Here is a 21,372-nt window from a genome sequence, read left to right as displayed (position 1 = left end):
GCCATTGGGCCTGTGTGTGAGTATAAAGGAGAGCGATTGAGCTAGTGAGCATGTGTGTGAGCAAGAACAAGTCAGTGAACATTTGAGTAAGCATGTATATGAAAGAGCGATTTGAGCCAGTGAGCATGTGTGTGAACAAGACTGTGAGTGTGTGACACCAAGAGCTTCTCTGAGAGAGAGAGAGCATGTGAGCATGTATGAGACTGCATGTGATCTAATGAACATGTATGTGAAAGAGAATATAAGGAGTTTGTGTGAGAATGAACATGTGTGTTAGAGAGAGAAGTAAGTTGTACATATCTTCCACCCCTTACTAATTCATGACAATCTCAGGGTGACTGGAATCTAAAATTTCAAGGTACGGATAAGCAGGGGATTTATTTTAGCTTTAATTTTAATTATTGGATGTTCTTTGCTATGTCTGCTATTTTGAAATATTTTATTGATGTTTGGGAAATTTAAAAAAACAATGATTTTGTTTGTAATCAGTGGATGTTCTTTTCATCAGCTGTTTTGAAATATTTATTCTTTTTATGAGTTTGGTTTTACTATTATGATTGATGTTTTCTATTTCTTGATGTTACTGTTTAATGTTTAGTGAGGAATGATATTTGTTTTTCCATTCCATACAGAGTCTGACGTGTTGCGGTTTCAAGATCAGTTTTTGTCTGCATGTTTCTATTTACATTTTATCATCTCTTCATTTTGTATTTGGTGAGGGTCTGTCTCTGCTCTACATGTGTGACTAAGGTGAGGTATTCTGCTAAGCAGATTTGTGGGGTGGCCTCAACAGATTTGCATAGATGGAATGGGGAGTCTACAGCTTTGTTTACTCACTGCTGGTCTACAGTATGCTTTATTTCTTAGCTATTTAGGAAAAATGTGAAATTTATTTTGGAGACATTTGGGCTTAATTCTGCCAGGTTTCAGAGTCAACTTGGCATGTTGATGCATGTGCTGCAGAGAACGTGCACAAGGGTGTCAGATACCCCTTGAGCTGGTTTTGAAAAAATCCCCCGGGTTGATATTTTCCTGCAATCCGCCCCTGTGTATCATGCATCAAAGAGCAGGAATTAAATCCTCAGACAGGTCCAGTCACTGATAGGGCAGCTGAATTTTGCATACAGGGTTATACCAATGGATAATGTATTCATTCATAGGCTAGCAGCAGCTATAGCTAGGTCACCCTATATTGCTGGCAAGTAATTTAAAAAAGGATCTGAAAGTCTGGCGGGAAATTCCTTAATCACTAGAATGGGGTAGCACTGTGACAGGCTCCTGAAGCCATGGATGCAGACTTAGAGCTATTCTCTGATGCTTTGGGAGAACAGTGTTTGGTAGTTGATAGAGTCCTAGCTGGAGCACTGGTGCAGTTCGAACACAGCAAGAAACATAACCTTTTAGAACAGTTCCAGATATTGGTGGCACTAGTGTTACGGGGCAATAAGCTGGCCAACAAGAGAGTGTTGTTTTGCTCAGACAATGCTGCTATAGTAGCAGATAGGGATGTGAATCGTTTTTTGACGATTTAAAATATCGTCCGATATATTTTAAATCGTCAAAAATCGTTAGAGCCGTGATACAATAACAATTCCCCCGATTTATCGTTAAAAAATCGTAAATCGGGGGAAGGGGGAGGGGAAGGGGGAGGGCGGGAAAACCGGCACACTAAAACAACCCTAAAACCCACCCCGACCCTTTAAAATAAATCCCCCACCCTCCCGAACCCCCCCCCCCAAATGCCTTAAATTACCTGGGGTCCAGAGGAAGGGTCCCGGTGTGATCTTTTACTCTCGGTCCTCCATGCGTTGTAGAAATGGCGCCGGCGCTACCTTTGACCTGTCAGGTCAAAGGTAGCGCCGGCGCCATTTTGTTTTTTTTGTCCCCCGACGTCAGGAGCGTAGGAGATCGCTCCCGGACCCTCGCTGGACCCCCAGGGACTTTTGGCCAGCTTGGGGGGGCCTCCTGACCCCCACAAGACTTGCCAAAAGTCCAGCGGGGGTCCGGAACGACCTCCTACCGCGAATCGTTTTTCCGTACGGAAAATCGATTCGACTGCAGGAGGTCGTTCCGGACCCCCGCTGGACCCCCAGGGACTTTTGGCCAGCTTGGGGGGGCGTCCTGACCCCCACAAGACTTGCCAAAAGTCCAGCGGGGGTCCGGAACGACCTCCTGCAGTCGAATCGTGTTGCCATACGGCCGGCGCCATTTTGCGCAAAATGGCGCCGGCCGTACGGCAACACGTACGGAAAAACGATTCGCGGTAGGAGATCGCTCCCGGACCCCCGCTGGACTTTTGGCAAGTCTAGTGGGGGTCAGGAGGCCCCCCCAAGCTGGCCAAAAGTCCCTGGGGGTCCAGCTCCTGACGTCGGGGGACAAAAAAACAAAATGGCGCCGGGGCTACCTTTGACCTGTCATATGACAGGTCAAAGGTAGCCCCGGCGCCATTTCTACAACACACGGAGGTCCGAGAGTAAAAGATCACACCGGGACCCTTCCTCTGGACCCCAGGTAATTTAAGGCATTTTGGGGGGGTTCGGGAGGGTGGGGGATTTATTTTAAAGGGTCGGGGTAGGTTTTAGGGTTGTTTTAGTGTGCCGGTTTTCCCGCCCTCCCCCTTCCCCTCCCCCCCCCCCACTGGACCCCAGGTAATTTAAGGCATTTTGGGGGGGGTTCGGGAGGGTGGGGGATTTATTTTAAAGGGTCGGGGTGGGTTTTAGGGATGTTTTAGTGTGCCGGTTTTCGATTTACACGATTTACACGATATTTAAAAAACCCAAACTGCGACGATCCGATTCCCTCCCCCTCCCAGCCGAAATCGATCGTTAAGACGATCGATCACACGATTCACATCTCTAGTAGCAGACAGCTAAATGCCCAGTTTTAGCAGGGCTAAAGAGATTGATAGTTCTGCATGCATTATTTTTTAATCAGTCAATGAAGGCCAAGCATATCCCTGGCATTCACAATGCAGTAGCTTATGCTTTGTCTCAATTTAAGTGGTCAGTTTTTAGGTCATTGATGCCACCAGCAGATGAGCATGGTATGAAGATCCACTCAGCCTATAGGCCCTTCGGGACATGATGTTGAAAGGCTGATATTGAAAACCCTGGCACTCAGTCTGAAAAGCCTATTAGAAAGGATGGCAGCTGTTTTGATCCTTCTATGCAAAAAAAGATATAGGTCATAATGGACACATTTGCAAGGAATATTTAGTCTGCTTTTTAATGGTGGCATGGAAAATTGGGGATTACAGTCAGTGCCACAAAGACAGCTTTAGCAGACTTTGCATTCTTCACCAAGTTATGGATGCAGCCTGATCTCACAGGATCCTTCCTGCTGTGGAAGATCCTCCAAGCGTGAAGCAGGGAAGGTATCTAGTCAAAGAACCCAGAATATCATAGGTCAATAGTCCACCAAGTCTTGGAAAAGATTTGGAGGATAGTGGTGGCTGTATGTTTCCCCTCATAAGAAATTGTGTTATTTCAGACTGCATTTTCACTAGCATTTTTCACAGTTTGCAAGTTAGCGAATTAGTGCCTTCCTCCAGGCAACCAGGGACAAAGATTAGTTTGTGGGGGGATGGTGGGGTTTTAAAGTCAGGATAAAAGGTTTAAGGCAGGAAGCTAAAGGTGTGTGGCTTGGTTTGTGGGAAGTGGTGGAAATTGTTACCTGCCCTGTAGTTAACATAAGCCGTTTAATTAAGATTAGGAAGGCCGGGAAGGGGGGGGGGGGGCATTTTTGGTTCATGAAGATGGGTCTGCTCTCCAGATTTCAGTTTGCAACTGTATTAATGAAATGCTTACTACATGTGGGCTTCAACCCAGCGACTTTTGGCATGCATTCCAATTTGCAGCACAAGAAATTGCTTTATATGATAAGTTCTAAAGGATTGGGAGGTGAAGGTCAGGCAAATTTATAAAGCTATGCGAGGCTGTACAAAGTAGTGATGAACTAATGTGCAAGCAGTTTGGGAAAAGAAATGTACAAAAAAATAGTATAAGAGGGGGTTGATTAAATTATTATTAGCCAAATCTTATGGCTTATGTTTTAGGCCAGTTGAGGCAGCTTTGAAAATGCAGCCACTCGTACATTTTCTGGGAAGGAAAGAGAGCACTGAAATAGATACAAAGGGAGCACTTGAGGTTCGCTCACGCAAAATTCAGTGGTTCGGAGACCATGGCATGAAATGGGACCAGTTACTCATGTCATTGATTCATGCAGCTTGCACTATACCACCACTTGCTATACTGATACACCTAGGGGTAGATTTTCAAAGTGATACGCGCGTACCTCACGAAAACCTACCCCAACCCCCCGCACGCGCCGAGCCTATTTTGCATAGGTTCGGTGGCGCGCACAAGCCCCGGGACGTGTGTAAGTCCCGGGGCTTTGCAAAGGGGGCGTGTTGGGGGCATGTCAGGTGGGAGGCATGAATTTTGGGGCAGGGCGAGAGGCGTGTCAGGGGCGTGACGCCGGCCCGGGGGCATGGTCGAGGCCTCCGGACCAGCCCCCGGGTTGCGTGATGGCGCGCTCAGATTTACACCTGCTTTCGGCAGGCGTAAATCTGCCAACAAAGGTAGGGGGGGGGGTTTAGATAGGGCCGGGGGGGTCGGTTAGGTAGGGGAAGGGAGGGGAAGGTGAGGGGAGATGAAAGGAAAGTTCTCTCCGAGGCAGCTCCGATTTCGGAGCGGCCTCGGAGGGAACAGGCAGTGCGTGCCGACTCCGGATTTTATAAGATACGCGCGTATCTTATAAAATCCAGCGTACTTTTGTTTGCGCCTGGTACACGAACAAAAGTACGCATGCGCGTAAATTTAAAAAATCTACCCCCTAGACAGTAACAACCTGGCATTCCTAAAAGGGGTTGAATTAATTTTTATGACTAAGAAGGACATAGCACAGGCTGCAACATTATTGACTAGGTTGCAAATAATATAGTCTGATATCATCCTATGAGGATGCCACTCCTGCCAAGAAGATGAAAGACATTGAGAAAAGGAGAAAGAAGGTTAACTGGAAAATCTCCAAGTTTGTTTCCATTTTAGGTGATTTGGTGCTTAGACATGATCTGATTTCAATGGATTGCCTAGGGCTGTATAGATTGGATGGCATGCATCTCTCAGACATCGGAATGGACATTCTATTGTGCACATTTTAGCTCTACATACCAGAAATTCAGCCAAATAGGATAAATAGGAGGAAATAGGAGCTAAATAGGAGGAAATAGGATAAACAAAGTCGCTGTCCTATCCCATGGTGGGAGATGCCACAGATCACAGGTTTGGCATGACGGCATCAGGACAGACGAATGTTGAAGGACTTAGCAATTCTCTAAGGCCTCCACAAATTACCCCAGAGAGGAAGAATGTATGGTTCGAGCTGATTCAATTGAGAACACAGCACAGTAAATGCAAGCAGAAAAGCAGCTGAGTCAATTTGGCAGGCTGCATACACAAAGCATTTAAAGTAATCATGGGCAGGAATAGCTGGGTCGGTCTGGCAGGTTGTGTGCTCCCCACCTTGGCTGGGTCTGGCAGTCAGGTTGATGGCAGCTGAGCAGGTGTGTCGGTTGCAAGTGATGATTTAGGATGACTGATTGACAATGCTATATTCTAAAAGCCAAACCTTAGATACAGGTCGATCCAGTAAGGCCGCGGTAAAAACAGTGAGGTAGTGTCAGGCGCACCCTTCCTCCCTGCACGCACAGTTCTCTTCACTAACTCCCCGATACTCTCCTCTAATCGCATGCAAATGCATGCCGCGGCTGTGAAGCGTTAGGGAAGGGTTATGCCCGCGCAACCCATTTTACTGTATAGGCGCTGTAACAGCGCCTATACAGTAACCTGGGTGCGCTGGTACCTGTCATTTCAAATGACATTTGAAATGACAGGCACCAGGAAGTGTAAAAAAGTTTAAAAAGTGTAAAAAACAAAAAACCTGTGTGTTATATAAAAAAATAAAACAATTTTAAATACCTGTCGGAGGGCCGTGGGTCCCGGTGGGCGGCGGGCAGCCATCAGCGGCATCTGGTAGTCCCTTCTCCCTTCCTCCCTCCCTCCCCTGCCTGGATGAGCGCCAAAATCGCACGGGCGGGTCGGCAGCGGGGGGGGCGGCAGCAGGATCCGGGAGCGGCGGGTAGGCGGCAGCGGGGTCCGGGGGGGCAGCGGCAGCGGGGTCCGGGGGTGGCAGCGAGATCCGGGGAGCCAGCAGCGGCAGCATGTTCGATCGGGCAGGCAGCTAGGTGGCAAAGTAAAGATGGCCGCCTGCACGGGAAAATCGTGCAATTGGCCGCTGAAGACGTGACGTCACACCCCGTGACGCCAAACGTCGTGACGTCACGTCTTCAGCGGCCAATTGCACGATTTTCCCGTGCAGGCGGCCATCTTTACTTTGCCACCTAGCTGCCTACCCGATCGAACATGCTGCCGCTGCTGGCTCCCCGGATCTCGCTGCCACCCCCGGACCCCGCTGCCGCTGCCCCCCCGGACCCCGCTGCCGCCTACCCGCCGCTCCCGGATCCGGCTGCCGCCCCCCCCCCCCCCGCTGCCGACCCGCCCGTGCGATTTTGGCGCTCATCCAGGCAGGGGAGGGAGGGAGGAAGGGAGAAGGGACTACCGGATGCCGCTGATGGCTGCCCGCCGCCCACCGGGACCCACGGCCCTCCGACAGGTATTTAAAATTGTTTTATTTTTTATATAACACACAGGTTTTTTGTTTTTTACACTTTTTAAACTTACCATAGCAGGCCCGAGCCTTGCTACTTTTTCGTTTGTTTTTTTTTGCCCTGGTCCCGTCCGGTCTCCTGCAGCCCCGTCCGGTCCGGACGGGGCTGCAGGAGACCGGACGGGACCAGGGCGGGTAAGCAATGTTTTTACCCTACACTACACTACACTAACTCCTACTAGGGGGAGGCGGTAAACTAGCAGGTTAAGGCCGCGGCAGAACAGCGGGTTACGGAGGAGATAATATCAGCGCCCGTTACAGTATCGCAGGGGAATAGCTAATTCCTTCATTATACAGCTTTTTCGTTCATTTACATGCCGGGTGCGGAAAGGGTTATGCGTCTGTTTTCAGAAGCGATACGGACGCGTGAAACTGGAGACTGTATCGCCGAATTGCCTTGCGTGCCCGAATTGTGCGCTACGAGCACGTTACAGACGGGCAATCCTCGAGCGGACGATACTGGATCGACCTGAATGTTAGGATGCATAAAATGTAATTGTACTCTTGTGGCCAAAATTGTTCTGCAAAGAGACTGCCTGCTGATTCTTTTTGTATGCTTTCTTAAAGTGCCTTTGGGGAGGGGTGGAGTTCAAAGGGTAGGTAGTAAGCAAATAGGGGCGGATTTTCAGAGCCCTGCTCGCGTAAATCTGCCCAAAACCGGGCGGATTTACGCGAGCAGGGCCCTGCGCGCCGGGAAGCCTATTTTACATAGGCCTCCCGGCGCGCGCAGAGCCCCGGAACTCGCGTAAGTCCCGGGGTTCTCGGAGGGGGGCGTGTCGGGGGCGTGTCGGGGGCAGGCCCGGTCGTCGCGGCGTTTCGGGGGCGTGTCGGCAGTGTTTTGGGGGCGGGTACGGGGGCGTGGCTATGGCCCAGGGGCGTGGCCGCGCCCTCCGTAACCGCCCCCAGGTCGCGGCCCGGCGCGCAGGAGTCCCGCTCAGGCGTAAATCCCCCGACAAAGGTAGGATGGGGGTTTAGACAGGGCCGGGCGGGTGGGTTAGGTAGGGGAAGGGAGGGGAAGGTGAGGGGAGGGCAAAGGAAAGTTCCCTTCTAGGCCGCTCCGATTTCGGAGCGGCCTAGGAGGGAACGGGGGTAGGCTGCGCGGCTCGGCGCGCACAGGCTATACGAAATCGATAGCCTTGCGCGCGCCGATCCAGGATTTTAGCCGATACGTGCGACTACGCGCGTATCTACTAAAATCCAGCGTACTTTTGTTTGCGCCTGGAGCGCAAACAAAAGTAGGCTATTCGCGCTCGTCTGAAAATCTACCCCATAATACCATGCTGGGTTGGGACCTACGATGCCCATGCTATGGCCAATGCCAGTATGTAACAGACAAAGCACAATTGCTACTGAGATTTGCTATAAATATTTTCTATTGGTTTAAGGAGGTATTTTTATAATCCCAAAACTACATTTATATTGAGTAAATTGAATATTCAAAACACTTTTTAAGGGAAATGCTTGTAATCTTGTATTAAAAACAGGGAATTATTCCCACCATAAAAATCACATGCTTAGAAAATCTTCAACTTCATTAAAACAAACAATAACTCATCTCAGTAAGTCAGTTTCAGGATATTATGACCCCATGAAATTTAAAAACTGATTTAAAAGATGCACTTCTTCAGGAAAATTCAGATCTGTACCAGTTCAGCTAAAGTCTCTGTTCCATTAATTCTGCAAAACTGCTTTACTGTATCAAATGCAATGTAGTACAAAGCCATCAGTCTTCCAGTATCTGTGGAAGAAAAGGCAAAAGATAAATGAGCAAACAATTTGCATTTGCTTGCACTGCCCAGAAAAGGTACAGTTTTCATGGGTTATCAACTTTCTGCAATTGTCCCTGAAAAGGATAATCCAGTGATCTCTTCAGGTAACTTCAGACTAAGTCTTCATTCTTTCTTCCTACTAGAATAACAATGTAAAATCTATCTTATGTTGGGAGAATATAGTTACTTTTTTCTGTAGCTTTTGAAAGTGAAAAGGGTATTTTTGGAAGCATCTTGAAGCAATACACCACCACAGCAAGCTCAAAAGCCAGCTCCATTGAAATTCAGTCTGTGGCCCAGGCCCCAAATTTGGTCCTGTGCCACTATTTATTTTTATTTTAAAACATTTATTTTCTGCTTCTAACAGTATATCCAAATTTGAGCGCTTACCCTCTACCTTTGGTTAATGGTATTATGTGCTGTTACAGAAGAGTAAAGCAGGCTGCATTCCTGCCTCTTTAAGTAAGGTTTTGAAACTAGACTTTTTGGGCAAGGATAGGCAGTTGCAGATCACCAACCAGTCTGGTTTTTAGGATAACCCTAATGAATACGCACAAAATAGATTTACATACAACTGAGGCTATTTTGCGAAATGAGGTTCTTTGTCGGGGTGATGAATTACAACTTATTAACATTTGATAAATTGAGTATGTGAAGATCGTGGACTCGAGTTGAAAAACTTTAGAATACCCGTGTTCTGAATTAGTATATAATATATGTCATAATACCTATGGTTTGAATCAAGGAACAATGCATTAAAATAATTTTGGGATATGGTGCAATATATGTTGGGAGGGTTTTAAATTAATTGGATGAATGTGGATGGATGAATGGTTTGGTTGTATTTTAAATAATGGGAATATTTATTGTTGGTATTTATGTGGGATATTGAGGGTTAAGTAGTGGCGTCCACACGTTGTTTAAAAAGACTTGTTAAAAAGATTGCTTTAAAAAAATGTTTAAATTACTAAATTTTGTGATAACATGTTAATACTTGTCAATTATATGTACAATAAAATTATATATATAAAATTTTTTTTTTAATTTGTGAAGATAGTTGATTATATGCATGTTAAACTTGATGCAGTGTAATATGGTATACTGTTAATTGGTGTCCTTATGGTGCTACATTGTTTTTAAAAAATTTTTGTCTGGTTTCCGGTTTCTTTTAATTTTTCTAAGATGACAAGAAAACTGATGAATCAGTGCTAATAAAGATGTTCTTTTCATGGAACAAAAAATCTGGATATTTCCTGATGTCCCTAAACAGATGCAGCTTAGACTTAAGTTTTTCTTCAATTTTGAGATACTGTTTTAGGTTTAGGAGAATTTCTTTTCATTTTCCTGCTAAATGTTTTCCTAAATTTGATGATAATAGATACATTTTATTTGAGCCTGATCAGCTGAAACAGTTCTTGGATAGCAGAGCAGTGATGATTCCTGTTTCCACTCCTGTACTTAGTTAGTTCACAGGGTTGGGATGATACATGCAAGGACTTGTGCCCCTGTGCGCGAAAGCCCCGACCCTAACGGGTCAGGGCACACTCACCCCTCTCCCTCTTCCTAGTGGGGAGAAGCATCTCCCGATTGCCGAGCGCACGTGTCGGGCCCAACGTCAGGTGATGTCATCAGCCTGCGACGTGCACTGGAAGCACGTCACAGTGCCGATAAAAAGAGGGCCCCGTCGCCGCCATTAACCCCTTTGACCTGGCGGCAACGGCACAAAACAGGGTGAATCAAGGAGAAGTATGAAGCCTCGGCGCTGAGACAACAAAGAGTGCATGAGAAAGAAAACGTGAAAGGATAAAGCGAGGGCTGGAGAGCGCTGCGGTAACGGCATACTAGGTCCTGCGCGCTAGCAAGTGACGGAATAAGTGGGGCGTGAGCTGCAGGAGTGACGGTGTACGCAGGAAGAGGTTCGTTCAGCTCGGGACGGTCCTGGCGGCTCTATGGAGATGGGACATGGCCCTCAATGGCAACTTTCAGCCTGAAGATAGCACCCCCACCATGGCCATATCTACATCCTGCCCGAGCGTCCCCAGCCCGCTGAACTGGCAACAATCCGAGTTCGCATCTCTCCCCCTCTGGAAGAAAGCATTGTCCCACTCCTGGGGCCAAAAGCGCAGGGGAAGGGCCGCTAAATCCACGCGCCATCATGCCTGCAGCAATGCCTTGACTTCTGCATTGGGCCTCGCCGCAGTGAAAAATAGGAACTGAGCAACATTTCTTCTTTTCTCAGCCCTGCTTTGCAAAAAGAAAGCAAATCGGGTAGAGGGCTTGAGCCTTTATCTGTTCTTTGTTTCTATTAACTTAATAACAAGTTAGAGCAGCTGGCTTTAAAGCAGGGAGAGCAGTGTTCAAATCCCATGCTGCTCCGTGTCCTTGGGTATGTCGTTCCACTCGCTACGAACACGGAGCTTTCTCGGGCCAACTCGCTTTTCGCCTTTTTCGCTGAGCGTCAAGGCGTCACTCAACCTTCGGCTGCTTTATCACTACAGCATTCAAGGAGCAGGTGTGACGGTGGTTCTGCACGTCTCGCGGGTCATGCTGTGAGTACTAAGCTGCTCACTAAGGAAAGAGGAGGAGGTGGTGAGTGACTTGTACGAGGGACTCGTGCTGCCTGGTCTCGCTGCTCCTGTTGGGGTTTTATTTATTGAGGGCTTATTTCCTGTAAGAAACTTTTGAGTAACCTTGCTCTGGAGACGAGCATTAAGGTTTGGATGAGGTAAGAATTATTTCCTGCTGCTGCAGGCAGCGCTCGTGCTCGCTCCCTTTCATAGTTTTTTAATCAGTCCAGGGCCGGTTCAAGGGTATTAGGTGCCCTAGGCGAATCTGTTTGTTTCTCTTTCTCGCTAGCCGGGCGGACTGAGCCCAGGGAGGGGGGAAAGCCAGGAGTTAATCCTAGGCAGAGCCTTTGTCCCGCACCAGTGCCACCCTTCGAGTGCCAGGCCAGGTAGAAGACTGTAGGATCCAGGCACGAGTTTGCAGGCTGCACTTTCCCTTCTTTTTTGGGGGCTGGCGCCACCAGGGCTGGTTCAAGGGTATTAGGCGCCCTAGGCGAATCTTCTGCCCGGTGCCCGCCCCTTCCCCCCGGGTCCAGGTCCTGTCTCCATCCCTCAACTCTTCACTCAGTGTGTTCAGCTGGCGCAAACCTGCACTCGGCAACAAGAAGCTTCAAGAAACAAGCGATTGGGAATAATGGTAGAACATGCTAAGGCTCAGCAGTTAAACAAAAAAAATCACCTACCACTTTGGGAACGTACCCCAGCAGCAGGAATCCACAAAAGATTTTGCGAAGCTTTCTTGATGGATTCATGATTCATCCCAAGGTTAACAGAAACAAATACTTGCATCGCGTCATCAGTGGTACAAATGCAGACATTGTGCAGGAGAACCTAGATATCGAGTTGGCACTCGGACAGAAGACTGGTCCTTTCCACAACAATCCTTCCAAAAGATGTACCTTTCACCATAGGTGGTGATCACCAATAGATAAAGAGAAGAGCTAATTCTGTCTCATCCAGAATCTTTCATACCCTCCAGGGGGTGTCTATCAACGACCAGTGGCCCCAGAGAAGTGCTTTGTGCAGTATGCTTCCTTTGACTCTACAGTGTCACTATTCAGAAAATGCAACGAGGGCGCACTAATGGACATAGAATCAGTCTTAAAGATTACTTCCAGTCCAAACAAGGAGCTTCCAATTATTGGGTTTTTACTTTCAGGAAGCAATATTACTTTGATAAATTGATGCCTATGGGATGCCCAGTCTCATGCACATATTTTTAGCTATTTACCTCAATTTATACATTGGGGATGGCACAGAAGGCAACATCAAATGACATCATCCATTATTTAGACAACCTTCTGTTCGTTAGCCCATGAGACTCGGAAGCCTGCGCATAGTTTGCTGCACAATTCAGAAACACTGCAAAGGCAAAGGTTTGTCTGGATTATCGGACATTCCTTTGTTCACTGGGCGGCCAGAAGGGCAAGGTCCCGATCCTACGGGACCCACCTGGGCTTAGCTACGAAACATGTTCACATTATATGGAAGGGTCACAAAGGGATCACCTGGGACTAGCTTCTCCAGATTGTGCAGCACAAGAAGATGCCGACCTATACGCGGTCGTGATTCACCCCAGCGGGGTGACAATTATGACATGACTGGGCAAAGGTTACGTATGAAGGTTTATACAGGCTCGATAGAATTCACTTATCTGACATTGGTAATGATCTTTTCAATAACTACATTCAAGAGGCCATTGAATCCATATTGGGGTAAGGAGGCTGCAGCTGTTGGGGGCATGATGCAAGTCCTACTACCTCATGCTGGTGGCGGGTGCACAAACTGAGGCCATATTAAGTAGGCCTGAGGTATGGGCCCCCTTGCTAGCAAGAGCAAGGCGGGGGGCCGGAGGAGGAGGACGCCTTGCTAGGGGACACGGCGGGTGGCCCCCGGTACGATTGGTTATGTATACAATTAGTGGCGGCTCGTGCATATCATATACTATTTCCATTTAGTCAAATTGTTTAAACTACAATAAAGCTGCGGCATCTTCCAGCATAAAGGTCTATTGCCTCGTATTTTGTAGCCTTATAAGAATGTTGTGATAATATGTAAAATTCGGGACGAGAGGGGGAGTGGGTAGGCCATGCATCAGCGATCTCGCCGTTATTGTTAGCACCGCCGGCCGCAGCAAGCCGCGACCAGGGCCGGGTGCCATGGCCGCCGGCCGCGGCCGGCCACAATCAGGTCCAGGCCGGCGGTCGCACAAAATATAATTACCCGAGGCGTCGGGCATTGTCGAGGGCTCCTGTAGGTGCAGGCAGCCCTCTTCCTCTTCCTCCAGCAGCCGCTGCCATGGCCAGGATCGGCAGTGTGGTCCCGCGACGATTTGGCTCCTCCCTCTCTGCTTTCTCTAGGAGCCGTGCACGCGGCTGATGAGTACTCTTAAAGGAGTCATGACAGGAAGTAGTCATGGCTCCTCCTGAGACTCCTCCCCTGGCTTCCTGTACTTAAGGCAAGGTCTGAGCCTCAGACCTTGCCTTGGTATCAAGGTTCCTGGCTGAGTGTGTTCCTGAGCTCCCTGTTCTTGGTTCTTTGTCCCGCTCTGCTTCCCTGCTCCGTGGATTGATTCTTGGCTTCTGACTTCTGGACCAGCGTACATGTTTCCCTGGCATGATCCTGGACTGGATTCGGACCCTTCTCCTGCTTGGATCTTGGACTGGACTTCGACTCCTCTTGTGTACCGAACCCTCGGACCGGCTTGGACTATTCTGCGACTCTGTCTTCAGACTACTGCGACCTGCTGGAGGCTCCAGTCGTCTGGAACCCATGACCTGCAGGAGGCGCCTGCATCCGGACCTCTCGTCAGTCTTCAAAGGAGTCTCCTAAAGTCCCAGCGGCCGGATCCCTACGGGCTTCTCCTGGGGGGACCTCGAGCTTCCAGGGTGAAGTCTTCTTGCAACAACCACAGCCTACGGCCTCGCCCTTCGACGGTAGAGACCTAAGGGGATCACTTCCCTTTCAGGTGGTGCTTACTCTACCTCGGAACAGGGGTTTACCTTCAGGTTCATAACAGTTATAGTTTGAATATATTTTTAAAAATGTTTTCCTTCGTATTGAGTCTGTTCTATAACTCCTTTGGACTCCATATTTGTGGACTTATATAAGGGGATTAATTACTTTGTAATTATGTTTTTTGATTTTGTACTTAGTTCCTTTTTTCCCTTTTTGCTGTAAGCTATAGTATGTGTAACACTGCCCAGGGTTATTGATCCTTTGTGCTGTGGTGCAACTGGCACTGCCTAGGAAGTGAACCCACCAGGCTTGCACCGACAGTGGGCAGGATCAGCTAGAGCTTCACCTATACCAGCCGCCTCCCCAATAGGTTAAACCCTTGGGTTCTGGTGGCTGGCAGGACTTAGGTGATTCCCTAGTGCTATGCTGAGTGACAGTCTAATCTGAGCAAATGTCATGGCAGGCAACAGACAGCAGAACAGATAACAGGCCAGAGGTTGAGGCAGGCAGCATACAGAGGAGTCGGGGCCAGGCCAGGGTCAGGATCCAAGTAGTCAGTCCAAGATAAACAGGACAGACAAGGCCAACAAGACAAGCAAGGAAGGAAACAAGCAGGGCCAGGAACATGGGTAGGCAGACAAGGACATGGACAAGTAACAGAGCACAGAGGAGGTAGAACAAGGAATCAAGACAAGGAACAATGAACAAGTCAAGGGCGAAACAAGGAAAGCAACATGCATTGGACTGCAAGAGCACCAGGAGACCTGTTGCTGAGGCGCTGGCAGGTAGCAAGAGACTGTGATGTGACATCATAAGCCAGCACCACAAGAAGTCCTAGCTAGGAGACCTATAAAGGCAGAGGAAGTTATATCCCAGGTCCTTGGAACAGCATGCTGCCAGAAGCTATGCTGGAGTCACTTTGAATCAGAGGTGAGAGGTGTTTGCCCTTGTATTTTTTTGAAATTTATAAATACTGTATTTTTTCTCCATAAATCACACTTTTTTCCCCCAAAAGTGGAGCAAAAAAAACAAAACAAAACAAAAAACCCCATCCCAACCCTTTAAAGTTAGTTAACTACAACCCCCCACCCTCCTGACCCCCCCCCCCCCCAACTTGCCAAAAGTCCCTGGTGGTCCAGCGGGGGTGCGGGAGTGATGATCTGCACTCGGGCCATCAGCTGCCAGTATTCAAAATGGCGCCGATAACCTTTGCCCTTACTATGTTACAGGGGCTACCGGTGCCATTGGTCGGCCCCTGTCACATGGTAGGAGCAATGGCAGCCCATGGTTAATTAACTTTAAAGGGTTGGGATGGGGTTTTTTGTTTTGTTTTGTTTTTTTTCCCAACAAAGAGAATGATAAACGTTTTCTGATCCGGGGAGTAGACAGAAATGGCCCTCCCCAGAGCTGAAAATGAAATGGGGACCAAAAAGAATGTTATGCCCTCCCCTAATTTGCTCCATAAGACGCACAGACACCCAGGAACAGAGCCGCTTTAGCACACCATTATTATTATTTTTATTTTTTTTTTTTTCCTGCTCTGAATCCTAGGTGCGACTTATGGAGCAAAAAATACGGTAATGAGAAAAAAAAAGAAAAGAAAATGTTTTCTTATGAAACTATCATTATTACACTGTGAAATTCCATTGATCAGACTTGTAAAACTATTCAAGGTTGCTGATATGCTAGAATGTTTGCAAGAAGTTAAAAAGTATGTCAAACTTCAGCCTTAAGTTTCGTTCCTGTCTTCTGGGCTCAATTTACAAGAAATCACATGATTTACAAGAATCCCAGCCCTATTAATATATATGAGATAAAATTATAATGCCAAGCAATTAGAAAAATGTTATACAAACATACATAATAGCTCATTGGTGTGTAAATTGGAGGTGGCAATCTAATTTGTGCCAATGCTCTGAGAAACTGCTTCTGAACTGCTTTGCACTCTTCTGGAATATTCCATACTTTATCTCAATAAAGATCTTTCTTAAGATGCCAGTATTAACTGTTTATTTTAGTGGCCCACAACAGATTTTGGCGACCCAGATAGAACATGGAGTATGAAGGGGGGACAGTGGAGTCCTTGGCTGGTGAGTATAGGCTTGTCCCTTGCCTTGCTTCCCATTTGGGAAGCCTCCTGTTTTCCCCTTTCTCCCATGTGCGGGACCCAATTTTAATTGGGCATCATTTTTCAACATATCTGCAAATGTCTTTTTAATTTCAGTTTAGGTTTTGTTTAATTTGTTGATGTTAATTTTGTTTATGTATTTTGGTTCCCTCCCGCTGGTATCTAGGGGCACAAGAGGATTTCATTGCTTAATATAGCAATTGGTGGTACACTCCACTTTGGCGATACTGGGGTTAGATCTCTCTGGGTAGTTTGGGTGAGCATTTATCTATTTAACTTGGTGAGCCTAGGTATAGCAATAATTTTTGTGTAAGATATCAAACAGAATATGATTATTTTGAGTGTAGGACTGTTTGTAGTGAATGAGGAATTATAAATCTGGGAAATAATGCTGCTTATCAGTGTGTGAATGAATGGGTTCTCATGTTTAAAGTTTGTTTTTAACTTTCTATTTTAGAAGAAACATTTTAAGTTATTAGGTTATTTTCATGTCTATCCATGCTGTCTGTCTTTCATGTGTATTATAAATAACAGTGCTAGCAAAATTCCCCGCCCCCCCCCACCTACCCACCTGCAGTGCTGATATTTAATAGGAAGATAAAAAGGTGATCATTAATAGCTGTACTCTATATAAATACAAATAGTGTATTGTTACAAAGTAATAATATATAATATATTCTAATCTGCCTTAATTATTTTATAAAAAAATCCATTGTCAATTTTTATTTGTTTATGTTATATAGCTTTCCAGTGAAGAAGTTATTACATTTTTTTTTATAAGAAGGAAAATAATGAAGATCGAGATTGTTGCATTTAGTATTTTGTTTTGTTTCCTTTGCTTCTCATGAACTTATCTTAAAAAAAACAAAAACGAATGCCTGGGTTTGTTATTACTGCTGTGCATTGTTTATACAGATGGCAGATGTTATGAAAAAATTTAAATACCGAGAGATGTCCACTACGCCTGGTACTCATTTTTCGGATTCAAATTATTTTCATTATACTGTTACATGGAAATACATACAGTACTTAAATTGAATCCACTTTGAAGTGTCTGAAAGGCATTGCGTGCCCCGTCTGCGGTAGGCCCGCGACCAGGCCTACTCACCCTTGCAGCGCTGCTCCCAGACCCAGACCCAGACCATCCTCGCTTGCAGCTGTGGGCAGCCGCCTACATCCCCGAGCACCTACTGCCTCCTCGGCTGTTCCAGATTCCTCCGAGGACCTCTTCGACTCCCATCGGGTCTCCCTACATGGGCCAAGGAGAGACGCCGTCTTCCAGCCTCCTGCGGGCCCTGTCTTACACGTGCATGCGCTTCCCACTCCTTTAAGGGGGGCCGTGGTAGGAAACTAGCCCACGGCCCCAGATGATGACATCATCTGGCCCTGGTATTTAAGGCAGGGCTCCACCACTAGTTTCTTGCCTTGGCAGCAGGTCTCCACGTTTGTTCGTGTGCTCATTGCCCATCGTTCCTGGTTCTGACTCAATTCCTGGTTCCTGTTCCTGGTCCGTACCTTGGTCCTTTTCTTGTCTCGCTGGATTGACTCTTTGGCTTTGACCCTCGCTATGTTGGACCACGCTCAGGAATGCTTCTCTGGCTTTGAACTTTGCTACGGTGGACTACGCCCAGGATTGCTTCTCTGGCTTTGACCCTTGCTATGTTGGACCATGCTCAGGATTGCTTCTCTGGCTTTGACCCTTGCTACATTGGACCACGCTCAGGACTGATTCTCTGGCTTTGACCCTTGCTTCGTTGGCCTTCACTCTGGACTGACTCTCTGGCTTTGACCCTTGCTTCGTTGGCCTTCACTCTGGACTGACTCTCTGGCTTTGACCCTTGCTTCGTTGGACTCTGTACCTTGTCTTGCTCAGCTGCCTGCCCTGACTCTAGCCTGTCTTCGACCACACCTCCGGTATCTCCCAGGCCTTGGCCTCTGAGGCTTCGGCCTTCTTCTACCTGGGCGCCCCTTGCCTTACCCTGTTCCTGTTGGCTCCTGGGTCTCTGGATCCCTGCTTCGTCCGGACCTACACCGGTCCCCTGATACCTCTGCTGGTCCTCCTTGTGTCTCATCTACTGGTAGTTGTCACATGGAGGCCCGCCTAAGACCAGCCGGACCCGGCATCCAAGGGCTCAACCTGCAGGGAATGAAGGCTGGTATTGGCGAAGCTCCAGTTAGCCTCTGTCTCCTAGTGAGCTCCACCTCCCGATGGTGGGGACCCGTAGGGCTTGCCCTACTGGTTGCGTCAACCCCACCTCAGGCCAAGGGTCTACCACCAGCACAACAAAATGTGGTGCATAAATCAAATAAATAGGTAACATAATGTATGTATGTGTGTATTTATAAAACTTAAGTTTTAGTTTGATAAGGATAATTAAGTTTTAAGTGACACACTTTAGAAAAAACAGATGGCTCCCTGCCTTATTGTAGGAAATATCCCAATTCTTGCTAACATGGACAAGCAGCTAAGATGGATCCTTTGATGTCAGTAAAAATGGACATTGGCCTATTTGGGCTAAGCACAACTAAATACAGATAAAAAAGGACTTTGGAATTTGGCTATGTACAGCCAAATGCATACACGAGAGAGCCTTCTCATTGCTGTGTACATGACAAGCCCGAAGAATGTATTAGCCTTGCTTGCCGAGCTGGCACCAAAATGGGGACAAAAGTAAAATCAGCACAGATGACCATGTGGGTCATAGTTTATCAGAGCCTGCCAGACCAGTGAAACTGTCATTCATGAGAACTGGCTGTTTGTTGAACTGTACCAGCAAACAAAGAACTGAGATAAAAGAGTGGGAAGATCTGCTAATTAAAAGCCTTAATTAAGCATTCACCTGACTATGCATGGACTGCTGAATTATGCATAGGTGAGCCATTGAAAAATAGCAGGGGGGGCAGGACTCAGGGTCAGCCGATTGAGAACCATTTATAGAGAAGGAGGTGACCCGTCTGAGTGCTGTGGCTTTCCACCCCTGCTTTACCATGCATCCTGGGCTGAGGTGACTCAAAGAGACAAGGTCTGAGAGACTTGAAAGTTAACAGTCTGTTGCTCTGGTGGCCATGACTGTCCTTCCTGTTCCTGTGCTGTTCCTGTGCTGGAGACCGGTGAAGGAAGGACCACCCCCGACCAGCCAGAGACGTACGCTACAGACAGCTGTGTTAAGAATCTGGGCTCCTTTTCCTACCCTGGGAGTTAGTAAGGTAGAGCTTATTAGTATTCAAAAGTAAGAGAGGTGAGACCAGCAGAAATTAATGGTAATTTGATAAGCACTGGATGCTAAATATTCTCCTTTATTCCAAACTTATACAGAGCTAAGCTTAACACTTTGAGTCAGGAAATATACAGGCAACTGGGGTCATAGGTGATAAGAAAAACAATAGTTACAAATGCTTTGTTTTATTTGGCAGTTTGGCTAATTTTCTAACGACGAACAGGAGGGTCACTGTTAATAGTAGGTACATACATAAAGGGATGAAGGGTTAGAAATCATAGCTCTTCTCCCTACATTATCTCTATTCTCCAATTTCTGTGCTTATTTCTAATTATAAAATGTTCTAATCCATTCCATGTTTTGCAAACTGTCTTTAAAAATAATAAGAATTAATCCTATTTCATCTGAAAATTTTTATTTCTTCTCTCATATTAAAATGTATTTTTGTTCTGAAATATATTGAAATGTAGTCAGTTAAGATGGTACCCAAGCGAGAATACTCCCCTAAGGAATGTGTTTATTTAAAAAAGATTTTAAAAGTGCACTGCTCAGCTTGGAGTTTGTCTAAAGTCTGAAGGGGGCTATTGGACTTGGTTGCAAGAAGAAATGTTGAATAGCTTTGTACACTAAATGCAATAGAGAAAAATTATAAGCAGAGTTGGGTTCAAATTATTTTACATACTGGTATTTTAGCAAAAAGATTTATAAATATTACATTAATATTCAAATGTATATCATACTGTATTGTTTATACAAATAAGTATTTTGCAAAGGTTATCTCTTGTGGTATTAAAAAAAATATATCTTTCCAAAACTGAAAAGAAAAAATTTACTCATTTCTCTTTAGACGTGGCTAAATTCCATTTGAGAAATACTTTTTATGACAAACATTTTGGAAAGTTAATATGTAGAATTTCATTTAATCATGAAGTTAGTTTTTTGCATAATCATTAATTGAAACACTAAACATTTTTGTTTTGGTTTGATCATCTAAAATTTTATTATATACCTTGATCATCCTTTTTACTATATAAGATAATTTTGAACTTTTTCTCATAATATATGTCTATCCCACAGACTCTCTTTCTGCAATTGCAAATTAACTCTAAGCATATAATAAAAGTTCAGGACTGCCAATATTGTTTTATGATAATGGGTAGAAGCCTACACTAAAATGATCACTGCAATATAATATAAATATCACTGACCAAACTAGAAAGATGAACTAAATTATTACATCTGAACTGATTTAACTGACTCCTCAAAAGTACTGCAAAGTATTAGACAGACACTGAACAGAGATACTAATCTGAACTCATTTAAAGTGATTACTGGGCATTCATACCAAAACTCAACACCCAGAGCTCTAAACAACTCCCATTACCTTATCCACCTTCAGTTTCATCATTCATCTTCCATCCTTCACATTTCTGTGGACAAAGGACTGCTAGTGGGTCTTCATTGTTCTACAGTGATGCTATTGTTGGGCATCTGCACTACCAAATCTTTTTCTCAAGCAAGGGTTCAGGAGGAAAACTGCAGCATGGCACTTAGAAAAAAATCTCAGTTATCCTATATCCAGTATTTTATTACTGGGATAACGTAGTAACTTTATTATTTATTTATTTTATTTATTTATTTATAGACTTTTCTTTGCCGACATTCGTGAGGCATATCATACCGGCTTACATTGAACTGAAAGGAGGAAAATACAATGAACAGAATAACATGTAATAGTTAAACACAAATGGTGTAAGATATAAGCATCGTAAAAACATTCTGAGATTATATATAATAACATAAAAGAACTAAATAGCTATGAATGGGAATAATCTACATGAAATGGCATTTAAAGCCATTAACATCTTGCTGGGCAGACTGGATGGACCATTTGATCTTTATCTTTTGTCTTTTGCAATATATTATATTTGTATAAGCTATTTTGAGTTGTTTTGAGGAAAGCAGAATATAAATAGTAAATAGAAATTCAATTTGTACAAAAAATTAAT

At 45.7% G+C, this 21,372-nt stretch overlaps 1 protein-coding gene across 1 annotated transcript in view; it reads right to left on the bottom strand.

The window, feature by feature from the left end:
- The window catches only part of LOC115099805 (probable ATP-dependent DNA helicase HFM1), a 451,200-nt gene that overhangs the window by 110,863 nt on the left and 318,965 nt on the right, over nt 1-21,372 (bottom strand). Inside the window, exon 18 of the mRNA XM_029617654.1 lies at nt 8,373-8,464. Coding sequence (XP_029473514.1) covers nt 8,373-8,464 — 92 coding nt within the window. The remainder of the gene's footprint in view (nt 1-8,372; nt 8,465-21,372) is intronic.

Source organism: Rhinatrema bivittatum, chromosome 10 (genome assembly GCF_901001135.1).
Source record: "Rhinatrema bivittatum chromosome 10, aRhiBiv1.1, whole genome shotgun sequence".
NCBI lineage: Eukaryota > Metazoa > Chordata > Amphibia > Gymnophiona > Rhinatrematidae > Rhinatrema > Rhinatrema bivittatum.
This window is presented reverse-complemented; position numbering and strand designations above follow the sequence as displayed.